General features: G+C 37.8%; 1 protein-coding gene across 1 annotated transcript; it reads left to right on the top strand.

The window, feature by feature from the left end:
* Positions 1-1,008: 1,008 nt before the first annotated feature.
* On the top strand, positions 1,009-1,826 carry LOC123387760 (suppressor of SWI4 1 homolog). The gene is given in 2 exon segments (XM_045066008.1): positions 1,009-1,519; positions 1,522-1,826. Coding segments are annotated over 2 exon segments (816 nt in total).
* Positions 1,827-21,891: the final 20,065 nt, after the last annotated feature.

Raw genomic sequence — 21,891 nt, 5'->3', positions numbered from 1 at the left:
CAGAGGGAAGATAATGGAAATGATGATGGGAAGGGATGTAAGACAAGTGTACATGGGTTTGGGGACATCAGTAGAGCAGGACCTTTGGAGCGACATTGACCTAGATTTAAATGCTAGACCATCTATTTTTCAGTGATGTGAATGTCACAGCAGGTCAGTTTTCAACCAAAGCCAAATCAAGCCAAACATAAAATTCTAAAGTTATATGCCAGAGCAATATTAAGTTTTCAAGGGAAATATTTACAAACAAGTTCGGGGTTCTAGAACGTCCCCAAGGACATAAACACATTGAGAGAGAGAACAGAGAGAGGCTACATGAGGGCTCTTTCTTTGGAGAGAGTTTTGTGTGTTCTGTGAGTTTCTGCCACCCCAAAGCAGAGCTATGAAGGTACCTGTCCCCAGCCTGAATTCTGTCGAAATGGACTTCTATGGGACCCCCTTGGAGTGCGCGGTATATGTGTTTCCTAAAATTGTAGAGGAGTAACACAGTGGACTCTTATTGAAGAATATAAAGGCAAGAGGCTGTAGGTATCAGCCTGAGACAGGAGAAAGAGTCTTCGCGCGCGAGAGATGAGTGACGCCAGGGACAAGGAGGTAAAAGTACCAGTATCAGATGTGCGTGTGCGACTTGGAGAAAGAGCCAGTCTGAAGTCCTTTAAACACTGACCAAGAGAACACAGGGAAAGAGGATGGGACCCGAAGAGAGAAATCCTGAGTGGGTAAGTGGATAAGCTACCACAGGCCAGGGTTTAAAGGAGAAGTGGCAACCCGAAGAAAATCCTTATCTGCAGCAGCGGTGTATCATCAGCGGTTTGGGGCAAGGTGGGGATGTGCGGGTTCCGAGTTAACCTGTGAACGCGATCAGGGAGGAAAGCCTTCTGCTCAGCACCTGCTAGGGGGAGGGGTTAGTAAGCCTCCCAAAAGCAATGTCTTGTTTAACAAGAACTTGACTCTGCTTTTACCTGTCTTCCCCAATGTACCCCACTGTATACCCCACTCAGGAAACAAATGCATTTGTTTCCTGAGATTTTTAGAATCAGATGTGTATGTAACAGAGGGCTGCCTTTTACTCTTTGCTGGCACCTGAACAGCGCAGATCCACGCGGGCTCGAGAGGCAGCCCCGCCGCGGCCCGAGTGGGCGTGTCCACACAAGAAGCACGTGCCTGGGCACAGCTCCGCCCCCGGGAGGCCTGGGCCGCAGCCGCACTGGTCCTTGTGAGCTTGGTGTGGCGCCCTTGGCGGTGTTCAGCCAAAGAGCTTGTGCTCAAGGTGAGCCGCTGAGCGCTCGCAGCCACAGTCTTTGGCTTGGAAAGAAAAATTCTCCAAAGGATTTTGCGGCAGTGGCCGGTTGCCTCTGGGTCACACACTTACTAATCTTAATTAAAACAGGGAACAGTGTTTACTCTAAGCCCACGCACCTTCCGGAAAGCCCCACCTTGACTCTCCAGATCAACAAATAGGTGCTGCTTGGTGATGTCGCCTCGCTGCAGGGCCACCACATGCGAGAGCAGCTGTTTGCCGACCGTCTCTCCTGGTGCTCAACAACTTCGGCCCACACGGCATGCACGCCAAGCTCATGGCCACCCTGTGCCAGACACGGTTCCCCTCCATCACCGTGCGCAAGGGGAACCAGGGCACCACCAAATACTGTCTTCTAATAAGCTCCACTCCCGGGGACCTGGATTCCCACGATCAGAGCATCGAAGTCATTCCCGTGGGTGCAAGTCGTGGAATAATGAACGGTCTCCTGGAGAAATTCCCCAATAAGAGCCACCTGCATTACCTCGGTGATCTGCGGGCTCCGGATGCAGGACTTTCAGAGTGAGGCGGAGTCCAAGGTGAGCACGTGGCTGAGCGCCCTGTGGCTCCCGGAGATCCCATCTCGGAGGCGCTGCAGCTCATGGCGATCCAGCAGGATGGCAGTCTCTGCGTAAGAGGTTGGAGGAGCACCAGGCCACCCTCAGCCAAGTAAGAGAGGCTGCAGCTCAAGGCCCAAGAGGCAGGACCAGCAGGCTCAGGTGGTTCAGTGCAAGCATGAACGGTAAGAGGCCCGCAAAAGGAAGAGCCTAGATGACATGAAGGGCATGGGCAGAGGCCAACTGGGACAGTGATGCCCAGGACCCTGGAGGCCCACCCAGGAAGCAGAGGGGACTGACCAGGAGGAGAGAAGGAGAAGGGGTGGGAGGAGAAAGGGGTAGGGTGTGCAGCTGGGTATTTCTAGAAGTTGGCTGGGAGGAGGCAGATGAGAACATGTTCCTAAAGGTGGCCAACAGGAGAGAGCCCACAGGGCCCCAAGGCTAAAAGCATCTGTAGAGTGGAGGTCCCCAAAGACATTACTACGGGCATTTTTACACTTTGGTGAGTTGTTTAGTTTTGTTTTGTTGTTAAATGCTGTCTTTCTATTTCCATTAGGTAGCAGTGCCCTTCCTGGTGGGAGGTAAAATGACAGGGGAGCAAAGAGGTCAGACATGGGTCCTAATGGCTCTCTGTTCCCCCAGAGAATTCTCCTGGAGGGGACCAATGAAAAAGATAACTTTGCAGGTGCATCTAACCATGGGACCTAGAATGATCCTTGTCAACTTACTAAAGGGCTCCAAAAGTCAACTGGATCTTAGGATTTAAATCCTGTCACGCAAATTAGGATCTCTGCAACCAGTGGCTTATTTTTTGCTGCCAGAGAACTTTATAAAATTGAATTTCAGAGTCATACTTAGTGTTCTATAGAAGGATTTTATTGTAGTAACAAAGTAAATGGGAAATATAATAGAAAATTCAGATAGAAAAGTGTTAAACTGTAAAATGAGGTAATTTATAAGGAAGGAGATAAACAGCTATAGGGAGGTTGGGTCTGTAAAGCATTTCCTGCAAGCTATGATTAATTGTTTGTAGGGATACATTCCTGTCTCATAAGAGAGAGTATGTGTAGTATGTGTAGAGGTCTTAAAATACATTCACGCTCCCTAAGGGAGATAAATTATACTAAGTTTAATATTGAGACAGGAATACAAAGTAGTAAATCAATAATGAGTTTATACAGAAAAATATTTTTCATTTAATTTTTATAGAAGTGTTTGCATGACCTGTGAGCATATTATCCAATTGGAATGATGAGTGTTTTTTTCTTTCTGTACCAGTTTGCTTTTATATGTATTTATTTAAAAGATTTTATTTATTATTTGACAGAGAGAGACACAGCAAGAGAAGAAACACAAGAAGGGGGAGTAGGAGAGGGAGAAGCAGGCTTCCCACTGAGCAGGGAGCATAGTGCCAGGCTCCATCCCAGGACCCTGGGATCATGACCTGAGGTTAAGGCAGAGCTTAATGACTGAGCCACCCATTTGCCCCTTTTGTTTTGGTTTTTAAATGAGCTTTAAGAGATGAGAGGATTTTAATATAATCACTTGATTATGATTAGGAGATTCATTACAGTGTTAGTGTATTAGCTGATGTTGAGTCAAATTATCTAAGGTCTTTGTTCAGTTAAAATAATATTTAATAATATTTATTATACTGAGGAATTGCTGTTTATCAAATATTTATTGAGAACCTACTATGTACCTAGCACTGTAGAAAACAGTAGTAAAGATACAAAGGGCCTTCCTTTATGTTACTTATATTCTATGACTCTTTTTTTTTTTTTTTAAGATTTATTTATTTATTTATTTGACAGAGAGAAATCACAAGTAGATGGAGAGGCAGGCAGAGAGAGAGAGAGAGGGAAGCAGAGAGCCCGATGTGGGACTCGATCCCAGGACCCTGAGATCATGACCTGAGCCAAAGGCAGCGGCTTAACCCACTGAGCCACCCAGGCGCCCCAATGTTACTTATATTCTAGAAGGGACAAAAATTACAAGCTGATAGAAAAAATTAATATCTATATATTATTCAAAAGTAAGAATAAATTAAGCTTAAAGGGACATAGAGTGACAGTTTGCTATGTTAGAGGACTCAGGAGAAGTGTCCTTGAGAAGGTGTCTTCTGTCTTGAGTGAAGTAAAGGGACAAGTTATTTGATTATCGGAGGGAAGAAATTTCAGAAAAGTAACAGGAGGAGCAAATACTTTAAGATACTGTTTATTTTCTTGTTTGGGGAATTGTAAGGTCAGGTTGACTCAGTGATTGAAGAGGATATTGGTATGAATGAAGCTAGGAACATAGGGGGAAGCAGGTCATATAGGTATTTGTGGGAGACCACTGAAGGATTTTAGAGCAACAGTATAACATAATCTTATTTACATTTTAGAAATATCCATTCTGTGAACAATAGTTCACGGGAGGAAAAAGGCAGAAGCAGAGAGACCAATTCAGCAGTTATGTGGAGAGAATGATGCTATGAGGGCCTAGGGCAGAGGGACTAGGGAAGTCCCACTAGGGACTGGTGGAAGAGTTGAGAAGTGGTTCTTTTTTACATATATTTTGAAGGGTCAAAAACTATGCTAAGTTATTTATATATAATATCTCACTTAACCTCAAAACAACTGATGAGGAAGACAGACATTAATTTCAACCCCATTTCCAGAGGATGAATCTGTGGATGAAAGATGTCAAGTAACTTTCTCAATGTTGCTGTACTAGTAAATGATAGAATTAAAAATGATGAAACATGGACTTGGCTATCTCTGTAACATGAGGTTTTGCCTATAACATTACCCTGACTTTTACTTAACCTCAACTACAACTTAATCTCAACTGCCTACTGACCATGGCAGTAGGACAGCAATAGAAAAATGGCCTCAAAGGTCAGGAATCCTCTCAATGAAATGGAACTTTTCTTTTGATCTGGTTACTTTGTTGCTCATGGATATCTTGCACCATCTCTGTATTAAGCTTGAGTCCTAAACTGGAGGTGGAAAGATTCTAGGAGTTGCAGACAATAAGCCTATTGATAGAGAAGGAAAAAGAATGTCATATATCCTTCCTACCTCCAACACTCCACCACGAGAACAGGGAGAAATTTGGTTTTATTTATTTATTCTTTTTAGGTTGAAAACTATATTTTCTCAGTCAATTATTTCAATTAATGATCAGTTTGTTAGTGTAAATGCACCAAACTTAATGGTGGTTTCTGCCAATTAGCTTTAAAAATAATAAATTTACAATTTAAACAAAACTTAGAATTTTACAACCTTCACCCTAATCCAGATTTAGAACATTCTGTCATTCCCTGAATTAATCCCTGCTCCCACACCTAACCTTAGGAAGCCACTGATTTTCTTTCATTTCCTATAAGTCTGCTTTCTCTAGAAAATTCATATAAGTAAAATTATACATTGTAGTTTTTTACTTCTGTTTTCTGTCACTTGTCCTGCTGGCATTGAGGTCATCCAAGTGGTAGTGTGTATTGGGATTTATTACTTTTCATGGCTGGATACTGTTACATTGTATATATCTAGCACATTCTGTTTATCTTTGTCAGTGGATAGACATTTGGGTTATTTCCAGTTTGGGGCTTGGGAATAATGATGCTACGAATAGTCACACACATGTGGATCTGTCTTTCCATTTTGCTTGGATAGATTCCTAGAAGTAAAATTGCTAGGTTGTATGGTAAATAAATGTGTATATATACATATATATATGTATGTGTGTGTGTATGTGTGTATGCATATACATATGTGCATATATATGTATATATTAAAATTATTTATTAATTTATTTATTTGACAGAGAGAGAGATTGAGAGCACGCACAAGTAGGCAGAGCAGCAGTCAGAGGGAGAGGGAGAAGCAGGCTCTTCACTGAGCCGGGAGACTGATGTGAGGCTTGATCCCCAGGAGCCTGGGATCATGACCTGAGCCAAAGGCAGCTGCTTAACTGACTGAGCCACCCAGGTACCTAGTGTTTATATTTTTTAAGAAACACTTCCCAAAGTGGCTGCATCACTTTAATCTTCCCACAGCAGTGTATGATGGTTTCAGTTTTTTAGTATTCTCTCTGACAGGTAATATTGTCTGACTTTTTCATTATAGCCATTTTAGTGGTTGTATAGTTGTGTCTCTTTATGAGTTTAGCATTTTCTTAATGATTAATAATGTAAGCATATTGTCAAGTGCTTATTATTCATGTATCTTCTTTTGTCAAGTGTCCATTCAAAGATTCATAATCTTTTGCTGATTTTTAAATTGGGTTATTTGTCTTCTTCTTACTGAGTTGATTTATATATTCTGCATATAAGTTCTTTATTAGATACATGATTTTCAGATATTTTTTCTCAGTCTGTGGCTTGACTTTTCATCTTCAGAGTGGTATTTTTTTAAGCAGAAACATTTTTAATTTTGATAAAGTTCAGTTCATCAGTTAATTATTTAAAGGATCATGTTTGAAGTATAAGAATTTTTTTTTCCAGAGTCGCCTGGGTGGCTCAGTGGGTTAAAGCCTCTGCCTTCTGATTAGGTCATGATCTCAGGGTCCTGGGATCAAGCCCCACTTTGGGCTCTCTGCTCAGCCTGGAGCCTGCTTCCCCCTCTCTCTCTGCCTGCCACTCTGCCTATTTGTGATCTCTGTCTGTCAAATAAATAAATAAAATCTTAAAAAAAAAAGGAATTTTTCCCCCCAAAGTCAAGGTGACAATGACTTTCTCGTTTTCTAGAAGTTTTATAGTTTAATTCTTACATTTAGGTCTGTGAGACTATTAGATCCATTAACATTGTTGTCTTTAGATTTATTTAGATCTTCTTAAATTCCTTTCAATAATGCTTTATATTTTTACATGTTGAAGTTATGCACTTCTTTATATAGTAAACATATTTCTGGGTATTTTATTCTTTGATGCTATCATAATAAAATTGCTTTCTTAATTTTGTTTTTGTAATATTCACTAATACAATTGGCTTTAATATATTTATCATTAACAATAGTGAATCTTGCAATCTTGATTACTTCATTATTTGTTTTATTAATACATTATTGGATTCCATAGGATTTTCTACATAGAAGATCATGTCAACTGTGAATAAGATAATTTTACTTATTCTTTTTTTGTCAGCCATGGTAGAAGCCTCTAGTCCAAGGATCATAGGTGTGGCAAGAATGCACATACTTGTTTGTCATTTTTGGAGGAAAACATTCTTTTTCATTTCTAAGGGTTATGCTAGTTTCGGGTTGATGTAGAGATTATCAGGTTGAGTAAGTTGTTTCCTATTTTTCATAGTTTGCAGATGTTCTTCTTCATTTTTAAATCCTAGATTCTTTTTTTTAAATTGCTTTTTCTATCTTTAACGAGATGGTTGTGTGATTTTGTATTTTATCAATATGGCATAAAACATTATTTCAATTTAACTTTCAGCCAAGCTTACATCCCTGAGGTAAAAAGCATTTGGTTATTGTTATAGACTGCATGTTTGTGTCACCCCCAAACCCATATCCTGAAACCCCCAACATGATGATTTTTGGAGATGGGTCTTTGGGAGATAGGTCATAAGAATGGAGTCTTTACGATGACATTAGTGTCCTCATAAGAAGAGACATGAGAGAGCTTTTTCTTTCTCTGCTTTCCACCATGTCAGGATACAATGAGAAGAATGCTGTCTGCAAACCAAATAAAAAAGGTTCTCAGCAAATGGACCAGCACGTTGAGTTTGGACTTTCCAACCTCCGTAACTGTGAGTGATAAGTTTCTGTTGTTTAAGCCACCTAATCTATAGTATTTTGTTATAAACAACCTAACTAAAACAATTATAGTGCATAATATTTTATTTAGTTTACTGACATTTTTTCAAAGATTCTACATATATGATCAAGAGGGATATTTTTCTGTAGTTCTCCTTTCTTGGGTTATCTTTGTCTGGATTAAATAACAAAGTAATGCTAGTCTTAGAAAATGGGTTGGTAAGTGATTCCTCTTCTTACATTAAAAAAACAATTTGTAAAAAATTTATAATAATTTCTTCCTTTGTTTGATAGAATTTACCCAGACCTGAATTTTTCTTTGTGGGAACATTTTTAATTACCAATTTTTAAATATTTTATATGTATAGTAAGGTTTGCTATTTCTTCCTGTCAGTTTTGATCATTTCTTTGTACATTTCTCTTCATCTCAGTTACATAATTTGTTGGTATAAAGTTATTCACAATAATCCCTTACGTATTTTTATTTCTCTAGGGTAATTAATGATGTCTCCTTTTTTTCTTTCTGGTTTTTGGTAATTTGCTTTTTTTGAATTCTTCAAAAAACAAACCTCAGGTTTCATTGTTTTTTCTGTTATCTGCTATTTCATTGATGCCTCTTCTAATATTTTTTAGTTCTTTGCTTCTAGTTGCTTAGAGTTTAAGTTGCTCATGAGTATCTAGTTTATTAAGATGCAAACTTGGGTTATTATTGAGACCTTTCTTTGTTTTCTGATATAGGCCATATGGCTATAAATTTCTCTCTAAGCACGATTTTAGCTGCATCACATAAATTATGGTATATAGTATTTTCATTTTCATTAATTTTAGAACATTTTCTATTTTACCTGTGATTTCTCCTTTGATCCATGAGTTAGTTAGAATAGTGTTGTTTAATAATATTAGGGGATTTCCCATATTTCCTCCTGTAGTTGATTTCTAATGTATTTATTGCGATCAGATCCTCTGACACCAACTCTTTGGGTTCCCAGATCCAATTCCAATATGTGCATGAGTGTTCTACTGCCGCCCCTGCCCCCCTGCCGCTGGTACAACACCAAGAAATTGTTGGACACCAGTGAAGCATCCAAGAATCCAACTCAGTTGTTACTCTACTGAGATAGCATCAGATTCACAGGTTAAGGGTTCAGATCTCTAAGACTTTCTTCTACCCTGACCCTCGCACCTTCTTCAGATGCTAGTTGCAAGCCCTAGGCTGTTTTGTGTGCTGACAGATTGGCTACAGATTGGAGTTCCAACAACCTCTTCCTTAGGTTTTTTTCACTTTGCTAGAGTGGCTCACTGAACTCAGGGAAACACTTCAGTAGTTGAATGAAGAGATATATAGGGTGACATATGGATAAAGGGCACAGAATTTCCATGCTTTCTCCAGATATGTCACTCTCCCCTTGATCTCCACATGTTCACCAACCCAGAAGCTCTCTTAACCAAGTCCTTTTGGTTTTCATGGTGGCTTCATCGCAGTCATGATTGATTAAATCCTTGGCCATTGCCTAATTTAACCTCCATCCCCTTCAGGGGACTGAAGTTTCCAACCCTCTAATCACTTGGTTGGTCCTTCTGGCAACCAGCCCCTGCCCTTAGGTGTGGTCCAAAAGTCACCTTCATTAACATAACAAAAGGCACCTGCTTGGGAGCTATAAGCCATTATTAACTGTGGATGAAGACCAAATACATATGAGAAATATATTTTTGTCATCTGAATGAACACATATTCCTTATAAATCACAATATTCTATCAGATATGTACTATGCATATACCATGCATGATTTCAGTAGTTTTGAAAGTAGTATGACTTGTTTCATTGCCTAGCATATGGTGTATCCTGGGGAATGATTCATAAAAAGAATGTGGATTCTGCTATTGTTACTCTAGATCTCTGTTAGGTTGACACTGTTGTTCAGGTACCTGTTGGTTAGGGTAGTTATATGATTCCCGTTCAAAGTGATTATTGATATAGTTGGATTTATGTTTGACATTTGTAATTTACCTTCTAGTTTCTAATTTGTCTTGTCATTTATTTTTTTCTCTGTTACTCCAAGACTGCATTCTTTTGTGCTAAATAAGTATTTTTAATATGGAATTCCCATTCATCTGTTGATTTGTTTCGGTGAGTTTATTTGCTCATTTTCTGATGGTTATTTTAAGGATTATAATATACATATTAACTTAACCACAAATCACTTCAGATTAGTAACAGGCCACTTTTGGTTAAATTATCAAACCTCTTTCCAGTATACATTCATTCCATCACCCTTCCTTTTTTCTATTATTGCCAAGCGTGTTATATTTATACATATTATGAACCCAAGCAATAGTGTTATTCTTATCACTTTGTATAATCTTTGCCTTCCATAAAAGTTAAGAATGAAGATGAAAGCATTTTATATATTTATATAAATCTACAGAAAACATCTTTTGATTTATATTGTTTATACTGACTCGTATGTTTGCCATTTCCTGTGATCTTAATTTGGTCCTGTGGATTTCAGTTGCAATCTGGTATCATTTTTTTTTTTTTTTTGTCAGACTGAAGAAATTCCTTTGATATGTCTTATAAGGCAGTTCTGCCAGCAGAAAATTTTCTCATTTTTCTTTTCACTTTTATATTTGTAGAAGTGTGTTGCAGTGTATAGGATTCTTTGTTGACCATTTACATTTTTTCTACCACTTTGAATATGCCATATCCCTTCCTTCTGACCTCCATTGTTTTGGATGAGAAACAATAATATTGATGCTCCTTTGTATGTAATGAATTTTTTTTTCTTGTTGATTTCAAGGTTTTGACTTTGTCTTACAGTAATCTCTATGGTCTTCAATAGTCATGATGTCTCTCTATATGGATCTCTTTGTATTTATCCTGCTTAGGTTTCTTGAGGTTCTTTGTTGTATAAATATTATTTTCATCAAATTTATAAGTCTTTAGTCCTATTTTATCAAATATTTTGTTTGCTCTGTCTTTTCTTCCCTGTTACAGTGGTCAGTCTTGGTCAGGGATATGCTTGTCTCCCTACCATACAATATCAAGCGAGTTAGACATGGTATGTTGACCACCCCAGCCACCACTCACCTACCTTTGACAAGTCACATCCCCTGACAGTGTTGCTGGCCATAGATGTCACCTGTCACCCCAAATAAAGGAAGCCCCTTTTTCATGCTGCAGAGACTCTGAAAGTTTTTGTGTCTTCACCCAGCCTGGCAGAAACACTGTGCTAAACTGGGAGTGTGGGAGAGTGTGGGAGCATGACCAGACCCAAATGCCCTAGATCGCCACTATTCTTGCTTAATGTCCAGCTATTTTTAAACCATAAATACTTTGCAGATTATATTTTGCTTTTGGTTGATTTTGGAGCACTGAAATGATTTTCTTCATTTTTGTTTCATTATGTTTTTGGTCTATTGTTTGGCTGTATAGTTGCTTTTTGAGGAGAGAATTTGCCAATCTCTTCAAGCAGGCATAGTCATAATTCCTGCCACTCAGACTGCATGACGTACTGCTTTCTGAAGTGAAGGGGTTTTCACTGAGGACATTTTGAGATGAAAAGTTGTCTTCTCCCTCAGTTTTTTGATCAAATACAATGCAAAACTTGTTTAAAATATCAAAAACTCAAGGCTTACATAATATACTGTGAACGCATAGATTTTGAGAAAATTTACCATTAAGGAGATCTTTAAATTTATCTTTGATATATATTAAGGAAGTTAATTATTGTTTCTGTTTTGTTTTGCTTCCCCTTCCATCTCTGGCAAGGAAGGAAGTTTATGCCAGGCCAAATTACACCTTCAGCTGCTCAAAACTTTGCTCTGCTTTCCTGCCTCTCCATCAGGGGATATCATTAGCTACAGCAATTCAGTTATAATACTCTTTACTTAAACCCTGCGAGACATCAGAAGTGGGCTAAATTGGGAAATTTGATGAAAGAACAATATCTTAGAGATAATCATCTTGCTTTAACAAAATGCCTCTTTATTTAATGGGACAGGGTAAAAACTAACATGCATGTTAAATGCCTTCACCTGTGTCACTAATGGCATCATAAGTTGCTTAAATGAAACTATTCTACAGTTCTGGTTGACTCAAGTATTTCCCTAAACTTGGCTTGGCAGAACCTCCTCCTAAACTAGGATATTATGACTAAGAAACAGTAACAAAAAAGCTATTACTTTCTGCCTAAAAATTTATAAGAGATCTAAAAAAAAAAGTGTTTACAAATAAGGCTTTGTATCTTTAAAGTATTTGCATTTATATGTTTTGTTTTTATTTATGAAAGGCTGTTTAGCTTTTTTAGCTACTTAAACTCCAATATGAATTTATGTTACCTTCCTTTTAGTAATAGTATCATTTTTGTTTTACCTGGGTTTATACCTGCTAAAGTTATTGGCTAAATGTTCATTCTTTTTTTCTTTAAAAGATTTATTCATTTGGGCGCTTGGGTGGCTCAGTGGGTTAAGCCTCTGCCTTCAGCTCAGGTCATGATCTCAAGGTCCTGGGATCCAGCTCCGCATCGGGCTCTCTGCTTAGTGAGCAGCCTGCTTCCCTCTCTCTTTGCCTGCCTCTCTGCCTACTTGTGATCCCTGTCTGTCAAATAAATAAATAAAATCTTAAAAAAAAAAAGATTTATTCATTTGAGAAAGAAAGAGAAAGCAAGCAAGCATGGGGAGGGGCAGAGGGAGAGAGAGAATCCTGGAGATCCTGAAGCAGACTCCTTGCTGAGTGTGGAGCATGACAAGGACTTGATCCCAGAGCCCTGAGATCATGACCTGAACCCAAATCAAGGGTTGGCCACTTAACTTACTGAGCCACTCAGGTGCTGCTCTGCTACAGTTTCCTATCTACTTTGCATCTAGGAGTGGCCATGAAACTCCGCTTCAGAGAGGTAAACGACATTCCAAATCTTGCACAATGACTTCTTGTGGAGCTGGGGCATGAAACCATATCTTCAATGTCTAATGGAAACTTTTGGTGCTAAAATAACTTACTAAGTCATCCTGTAGGGATAGATTACTCTCTAGATTAGCCAGTTATGTCGTAAATTGGATTTCATTCTTAGTAGCTGCTGATCCTATTATTCGTGTTAAGAATATTTTTTTTCTTTTAGCTGTTTATGAACAAAACGAAAACCATTCTCAGGAAAGAGAATTTATTCATATACATTTTAAACCTAATCACATTTGGATGATAGTAATGATCTACAAATGGCTAAAGAGGACTCACTATTCAAAAGGTCATCGAATTTCCATCAATCATTAGATAAAATAACAGAAAACAAATGTGCAACTGTGTGTAATGCATCATTCTGAATGCTGAGTATCCAGTAGAATCAATAGACCGTTAGTTCAGTTTTTACCCACAAAGGAGAGGAAGAAAATTGATAGATCATAGTCTTCCAATTGCCTATGGAAGCAAAAAAAAAAAAAAAAAAAAAAAAGGTGGATGGATTTAGGTTACACATGGCTTATTTAAATTGATCCAATATCAGGAATCATGAAAGCAGACATTCTTATTTGAAAGTAATTTCACGTTGCTACTGTTGTCTTTGTGAACTTAGGTTTCTAGCACTACCCTCTACCTTCACATCCCATATGATGGAGAAAGCTGTTTTGGTGGGTGAGAAATGAGGGTGGGCATTAAAAGACATAGGAGTAGAGTCTTCTGCATGAACCAGTAACAAGCTGGTAACCCAGTTTTTTACTAAAGCTGGTTGGATTTTTTTTTTTTTAATCTTAAAAATGAGAAGAGTTTTATATTTCATCAACTCTAATGCCTACTCCCCCTACTCCCTTTTCACCCCATTTAAATTGGAGCACATCTAACAATAAATACCTCCTCACCGGTGACAGCATGTTTTCGTTCTTAGCTGTACTTAAAACAATGATCTATCCACCACCAATGATGGTGCCATTGACCTGATCAAACCACCTCGAATCTTGTAGAGAAAAACTTAAAAAAAAAGTTAAAGCAGGATGCCATTTTAAGACGTTATCACAAATACTTGGAAATATTAAAATTACTTCAGCTTTTAAAAAATGTACCTAACCAAGTACTTAAAAACAAAAATGACCATCCTATCTATTTAATAATGGAGAACTGTATTCCTGAAATAAAACTTGATTCTTCGTTTGAAAAGGATACAGTCTGTTGGTGAGTGGTGTGGAAATAAAACTGAAGGGTCAAAATTAAGACATATTTTGGGGATGCTGATCTTCAAGGACAGAGAAGGAAGTTAATGTCTAGGCAGAAAAAGCAAGTTACCAAGGAAGAGGAAAATTTTAAGCTAAGTTTTAGCTTTTGCAACAGTATATATCAAAAAATTGCAGCAATGTATTTATCTTTTGCTTGAAACAAAATATCACGAATAATTTAAACCCAGCCAAATTGTTTTTATTACTTAAATAAAGCCAAAGGCCGACATTCTCAAAAGGCAAGAATTTAGCAATTATAGCACCCATCCATTTTTCTTAGAGAATAACAGATCTTGATAATGAAATCCAGCCCACAGAAGAATTAATTCACAAGGAACTTAGGACTGAATATATGTGAAAAGGACTGGCACTGAGCATTTAGTCAATTTTAAGTAAATTTGAAATAATGATTGTATAAGATAATATATGTTAAGAACACTGACAGTTTAAAATTTCAATATAGTTAAGAAAATTGGAAGGAGAATGAAGTTCTTCCTCATCTTTCATAGCAGAGTCAGTTGATACAGTTTAAACTTGATTAAACTTGTAAAGTGGAGTTCAAAACTAATTATTTCAACCTCAGTATTTCTCACAGTTCTTAATTAAATTTTGTATCGAGATATTTTAGTAATACCTTTTACTGTTAAGGAACACTTCTCTCAATTTGGTAACTATCTTAGTTTAGCTAAAAGCCAACATTTTTATTACATGTGTTAATTTTAATTGAAATTAATCTCAATATTTTTTTAAGTACAAAGAATATGAATCCATTTTCAGTGATGTCTTTATAAATAATAATCTTGTGATTCTGTCTATCTACTTAGCCTGATACAATAATTTAAAAGATCATCATATTATATACATATATGCATATAAAACCTCACCATCCTAAATGAAGTACACTGAATTGTTATTTCTCAGTGATAGGATTTAGGGTGATTTGATACCACCTTCTTTATTCTTTTGTTATTAAAAAAAAACACACCCAAAGATCATATCTATCTCTACATTTTCAAATGACAAATTTAAAGGAACATTTGTATGTATACATTTCTAACTAAACCCTTTTCACCATTCACAGGCTGCACCAGGATTTTTGCGATCTACTCCTGTCTTGTGTGGCTATACTTTTTTTTAAATGCTGTTGGTCTTAGCTGCATTTTAGTTTCTTTACTCGGTCTTGGGATTCCATACCAAGAATAGGACAGTCTCTTGCATTGCATTGTTCAATTTACTACTTCTAAAGAACAACTAAGAATGCCTTTGAAAAAAAATCCAGCATTAGTTTATCAACTGGAAAGTCAGTTTGCATGGTGGTTAAGATCATGTCCTTTGAGGTCACGTAACTGTTGGTCACTCAGGGCACTGCCAATTACAAAGTGTGTGACCTTGAGCTACCTAGCATCACTCAGACACATTTTTCATTTCTATAATATTGACTTAATGAAAGTATCAAGCTCACAGGGTTATTTCAAAGATTATATTATATAACATTTGCAAAGCACTTAACATAATGACACACATGTAGAGCTTAGTCAGCAAAAGCCACACAAATAATCAATTGCTGTTGTCCTAAGTTCTGCAAAGGAAATGTACAGGACACTGTGGGAGTACATGGCAGATCTGAACCTGATCAGGAAGGTCAGCAAATGTTTCCAGTACTCTGAATCACCCATCCACAGCAGCGTTTCCACAAATTATCTAGTGCAGTAGAAGACCTCTGTGAATTTCTGATGATGGTAAGGAAAAATGGTTTCAATTATTACATTAGAAATCTGTTTTCTCTTCTTAAAAAAAAAAAAAATCAGAAGACACCATGGGAATTTGGAGGAATAACTTGCTTGAGAGTAGCTCTTTCGGTAATAAGATGTCAAGGAATCTTACCTGTTTCATAATTTTTATGATCACTTTAAGCTTAAAAGTACTTTTCCCCCTTTTAAAATTTTTAATAAGCAAAAGAATTTGAAAGGGGACTGAGATATACCCTGAAAAGTTCAGTCTGCTACCCAAAGGAAAAGGATTAGCCACAATTACTGACATCAGATGCAAACTTTTTTTTTGATACTGATATTTTTAATCGTAAATCCTGATGGTTTTTGAGGTATCAGTGAGTTTTGTTTTTCTGATCCAGAAACCTGCCTTCAGTCTATACAACAGAGACCCTTATCCCAATGAACATATTAGGAAACACGGACAGTTTTGTTTGATGACACCAAAGGCATCCTCCTTAGCCCCGGACTCAAAGGCCTGCTCCTTCCTTTTGCTGGAAAAATCTTTCTGCTCTGCCTGTGCCACAGAGAGTCAGAGCAATGTTTGAGAGGCTCTGCAAGTCCCATCCTAGACAACTACCTGGGAATGGCTATTAGAAAGTGGGTGGAGAACACAGCAGATCCCCTCCGAGGCATTCACACGTAAGAAGGGTTGTCCCAAGCCCCATGCTTTAGAAAGTCTAAATGGTGTCAAAGTGACGAGTGGGAGAAAGGTAAGGGGTTGAATAAAGGAGGTTCTTAATTTGAAAAATCTGTATATCATCACTAAGTCTGTAGGGCAGACAAAGTGAGTCCGGCCCCCTTTCGAACCATTCTACGGTTTGTTTTGTTTGCTTTTGTCTTCAAATCTTTGTTTAATGATAGCTTGAAGGTAACTATCCCAGTGCACATATGTGGGGGGGAAATGATGGCTTTTGCTCAGAGCATCCTTCTGGAAGGAATAAAGCCAGTAGCTGCACCTGGGGTGACACATATTTATTTCTTGGAGTCCCCCTCTCGGCCCACACAGGTGCACAGGTATAGCAACTGACCATGCATATGTGAAAATTTTCAGGACTAGTTTGAAGAATGTATCTTATAAATATGTTGAAAGGGAAAAAAATATCATCAAGAGTCAGTTTATATCCACTCTCCACCCGCCCCAGATGGGACAATCGCTGTAATTGCTTCTCTTGCAAAACGTTTTCTAAGTGCCAAGTTATGCAGGGAGTGAAGCGTTACCTAGCAATATGGCCAACTTTCAATTATCCATGGAAATGGGAGACAGGGATAGTAGAGATAATTAAAATTCACAGACTGTCCCCAAACTTGAGTTTAATCATTTACATCATTTTCCTCTTGCACTAAGCATGTTGGAAGCACTACCTAGAGATGATGTCTTTTGATTTCAGGTTTCATCTCTTTTCATGTCGCTTGTTCTCCAAACAGGGAAAACAACAGAAAGCTTTATTTAATCTTTCTGTCTTCAGGGCCTAATAATACATTTGGATCATAGTGGATGTAAAAAAAATATTGAACTGTTCGAGTGGAATGAAATGGTCTCTGTTTGGTATTGTGGAGTGGAAGGATCCTCGTAATTCCTGAACTGGGAGCTGCATATATTCCTTCCTTATTTTTGCAGGTGAGACCAGCCAGAGTTTTATCATATTCCAAGAATGCAACTAGTTTTCCTTTTCTAGTTATTGTACTTAAACTCATTCATTCAGTCATTCACAAACGTTAAGTAAGTGTTTACAATGTGCTGGTCTTTGTTTCAAGTATTGGACGTTCTGCAGAGAACAGAACAGATAAGGTTCTTCCCTGCATGGAGCTTAGATTCTAGTTGTAGGAGCCAAATTAAAAGCAAATTTTAAAAAATACATATTAGTGGAATGTGTTAGTACTGTTAGGAAAATACAAGGAGATACAATACAGTATAATTTGGGCTGGGAGAGGCACTGCTATAACATGATTAGAAATCCATCTCTGTTGATACATGAGTTAGACCCCACCATGCCAGAGAAAGAACATTCCAGGTAAAAAGGATTTGAGCAGAGAAAGCATTTTGAATCTGGGAACAAATACCCAGTTGTATAAAATCTCAACTCTTACATCACTCCTTCAAACTGGGATCACCTGGGAACCAGTTATCCTTCTTTCCTGGTTCTCAAATAGGAAGGTTTAAAATGGTAATTTCTAGGTCTAAACAAGTGATTCTTCACTGTGGTTAGGTCATGGGTCCCATTTAAGTCTCTGACTAAATGTGTGGCACACACACGCACAAGAGGTACTTCCTTTTTCTTTTTCTTTTTGTTAAAAGATTTTATTTATTTATTTGAGAGAAAGTCAGTGAGAGAGAGCATGAGATGGGAGAAGGTCAGAGGGAGAAGCAGACTCCCCATGGAGCTGGGAGCCCGATGCGGGACTCAATCCCAGGACTCTGGGATCATGACCTGAGCCGAAGGCAGTTGCTTAACCAATTGAGCCACCCACGTGCCCAAGAGGTACTTTCTTTAAAGTAATTCTGGACTTCACTAAAAATAGGTCGTTTAACCATTGGAAACTTAGAATATTTTATTCAATCATTTATTGAATGCACTTTCTCTTAGGTATTGTTCTCAGGTTAAACACAAAGACCTATGTCTCATGGAGCTGTGTATAGGGCATACTTTTTAGGTGGCTTTACAAACACCTGTGACCTTGTTTTCTGCTATCTCTTCTTTTCAGGCTGAACATTTTAGTAATTGCCCACTGCCAGGAGCCTGCTAATATGAGAGATAGATACAGCGTTCTTCTAACTTTGAGCAGTTATCTTGTATTTTATTGTTTTGTCAAGAAGTTGTACCCAACTCTGTAATTCTGGTGTTCCAATTAAGGGAACTGAGTTATACCCCCTCCTTGAGATTGTTGAAGTAAGACAGTATATGCTTTTCTTCCCTCTGAACAGAAACAAGTTCATGGAGGCCACCAACTTGTGACTTTCCAATGGTTTTCATGGAATTCTTTTATTTTTTCTTCATCTGCCCATAGTCACATATGCTAGCACATATGAGAGTTGGAGCTTCAGGAGAGCAGAGAACCATGATAATTGATGCTCTTAATCCCAAGGAGTCTCAGTTGATGATCTGGCAGAAGTTCCTCAATTTCCACAGTAAGGGGCACACCTGAAGCCTGATTTTGAGAACCACGTGGAAAAGTCCACAGCCCTGACCTGTTTATAAGCAAAAGACAGAGGTCAACTGCTCTCGTTGGAAGCAATTTGAGAGCTTCCTCAGGATAAATGGTGTCTCTGCTCCTTTGCAGACATGGTGTGGGCTGTCTAGGACTTCCCCAAGATGAAATTCAGTTTTATTGTCACTTTCTCTGTGTTACATCTTGTTGAAAATAGTGAAGGACTGGTTAGCATCATCAGCATCTGGAGTTTTTATGATTCAACAGATCGAATTTTGAAGTTCATGTACTATAAGACGTAAGTTCTCAAAGTGATGGCTACTCATCCATTGTCTCCTCCCACTTGATGATTTACTCACCACCAATAGGTTCAGTATCCTTTTTTTTTCATTTAACCACTTTATTAAGAAATAATTGATAATTGAATAACCAGTACACGTATAAAGTGTACAATTTGATAAGTTCTGTCATAGGTATACAGCTGTGGAACCCTCACCACCATCAAGGTAATGAAAGCATTCATCATCCTCAAAAGTTTACTGATGCCTCTTTGAAATCAGTCCCTCCTGTCACACCTCCCATCAGGCAACCATTGATCTATCTGCCTCTTGTAACTTAGTTGGCATTTTCTAGAATATATAAGTGGAATCATATAAGTATATACCTTTTTTAAAAGTCTAGCTTCTTTCACTCAACATGATTCTTTTGAGATACCTTGATGGGTTGCTTAATGTATGAATAGATTTTCATTTTTTATTACCGAAATATAATTTACATACCATCAAATTTACTCCTAAGAGGATACAATTCAGTGATGCTTTTTAGTATATTCAAAAAATTCTCTACTTTCTAACTCCAGAGCACCACTGTATAATTCCAGAACAACTTTATCTTTCCCACAAAAAAAATCCTATACCCATTAGCAGTCACTCCCATTTTCTCTTCCTGCCAAGTCCCTGGCAACCACTAATTTACTTTCTGTCTTATGGACTTGCCTATCCTGGAAATTTCATATAAATAGATAACACAATATGTGCATGGTCTCTTATGTGTGGCTTCTTTCACTTAGCATAGTTTTTGCAAGGTTCATCCTTGTGGCATTTATCAGTGTTTAGTTCCTTTTCATGGCTGGTTAATACTCCTTTGTATGGATATGTTCCATTATATTTATCCATTCATCAGTTGATTGCCACTAGGTTTGCTTCCACTTCAGGGCTGTTGTGAATACTACTACTATGAGCATTCCTGTACAATGTTTTTGCATGAAAATATGCTTTCATTTGTCTTGGGTGGACAACTCCACTAGGAGTGGAGTTGCTCAGTCATATGGTAACTATATATTTAACTTTTTTTTTTAAGATTTTATTTATTTATTTGACAGAGAGAGATTACAAGTAGGCAGAGAGGCAGGCAGAGAGAGAGAGGAGGAAGCAGGCTCCCTGCTGAGCAGAGAGCCCGATGCGGGACTTGATCCCAGGACCCTGAGATCATGACCCGAGCTGAAGGCAGCGGCTTAACCCACTGAGCCACCCAGTCGCCCAACTTTTGAAGAACTCTCAAACTATTTTCCAGGTGGCTGTACCATTTCACATTCCCATCAGTAATGCATAAGGGTTTCAATTTTTTTGTCTTTGCCAACTTTTTATTTTATTTGTTTTTATTATAACTATCCTAGTGGATGTGAAGTGGTATCCTGTTGTTTGACTCATATTTCCCTAATGACTAATGATGTTGCACATCTTTCCATGTGCTTATTGGTCACTTTTGTATTTCTGGGGAAATGTGTATTAGAATTCTTTGTCCATTTTTTAAAATTTTAGAGCTTTTTATATGTTCTGGATACAGGATCTTATCAGATATATGATTTGTGAGTTTTTAACTCCCATTTGGAGGATTTCCTTTCATTTTTTCATTTTCTTGATAGTGACCTTTGAGGCAAAAAGATCTAAATTTGATGAAGTCCAACTTGCCTGTTTTTTTTTTTTTTGTTTTGTTTTTGTTTTTTTTTGTTTTTTTACTTGGTTAGCATGTACTTTAGGTGTTGTATCTAAGAACCCATTGCCTAATTCATGGTCATGAACACTTACCATGAACATTTATGTGTATTTTGTTCTAAGAATTTTAAAGTTTTATCTTTTCCATTTAGGTTTTTGATTGTCTTTGAGCTAATTTTGGTTATGTTGGGAACATGTCCAACTTAAATTGCCTGTGGATATCCAGTTATCCCAACATCATTTGTTGAAAAGACTATTTTTTCCTTATCAAATTGTCTTAGAACCCTTGTCAAAAATCATTTAACTATGCATATATGGTTTTATTTCTGAAATTTCAAATCTATTCCATTGATTTATATGCCAATTCTTATGCCAGTACCCTAGTTCTGAGTATGAAAAATAAACATCAAATTATGATCATTTGATTGGTACAGTAGCCAAAATAAATGGAACAGCTAGAAAAGTATTAAGCAAATGAATGGCTATTCAGAGTATTAAAAAATATTTTTCCTTGAGGAATTAAAGTGAATTGTTGGCTGAGTGTCAGAAAACGGAGTTATGAGAATGTTTTTGAAGTCTAATTCTGTTTACAATTTTATTTTAAGTTCCAACTTTTGATGTCTAAATTTAATGTGCCCCCAAAACAGACATGTCAAATGTCAAGGTTATTCATCGACCCTTAATTTACTCATGGATTATAGGTTAAGCACCTTCGTCGCAATCCAGTGGGCAAACACAGAGATGCTTTCACTGCTGGAATTAATCAGCTTTTCAGAGATAATGAGTCATATTCCATTTCCACATCCCACAAATCACATTAAAATGATGATGAAGAAACGCTGATTTGTTTTCGGTAGTGTTCTTTTGGGGAGAATGTGGCAGGGGATGACAGGAAGCTGCCACATCTGAATTTTTGTGCATGTTCTCTTCACTTTGTGTATGTGTGTCATGTGTGTGTGTGAATTTTGAAATAGAGCATGATAATTAAGTTCATGGGAGCTGGCCAGCGTTGGGCAGCCAATTCACAGGTGTGGGAAACATCTGAGTCAACCCCTTCTCGAGGTGAGGGTGCCAAAGTGAACACCTGGCTGTGCACAGGAGTTGCTTTGTCTGCCAGAATTGTTGCTGTAATGATCAGCAGAATGAACATCAATCCAAAGACTGAGCA

The sequence above is a fragment of the Mustela putorius genome, unplaced genomic scaffold (genome assembly GCF_011764305.1).
Source record: "Mustela putorius furo isolate JIRA1106 unplaced genomic scaffold, ASM1176430v1.1 tig00003859_pilon_pilon_pilon, whole genome shotgun sequence".
Classification (NCBI taxonomy): domain Eukaryota; kingdom Metazoa; phylum Chordata; class Mammalia; order Carnivora; family Mustelidae; genus Mustela; species Mustela putorius.
Note: the sequence above shows the minus strand (reverse complement) of the source record. Positions and strands in the feature narration are given on the sequence as shown.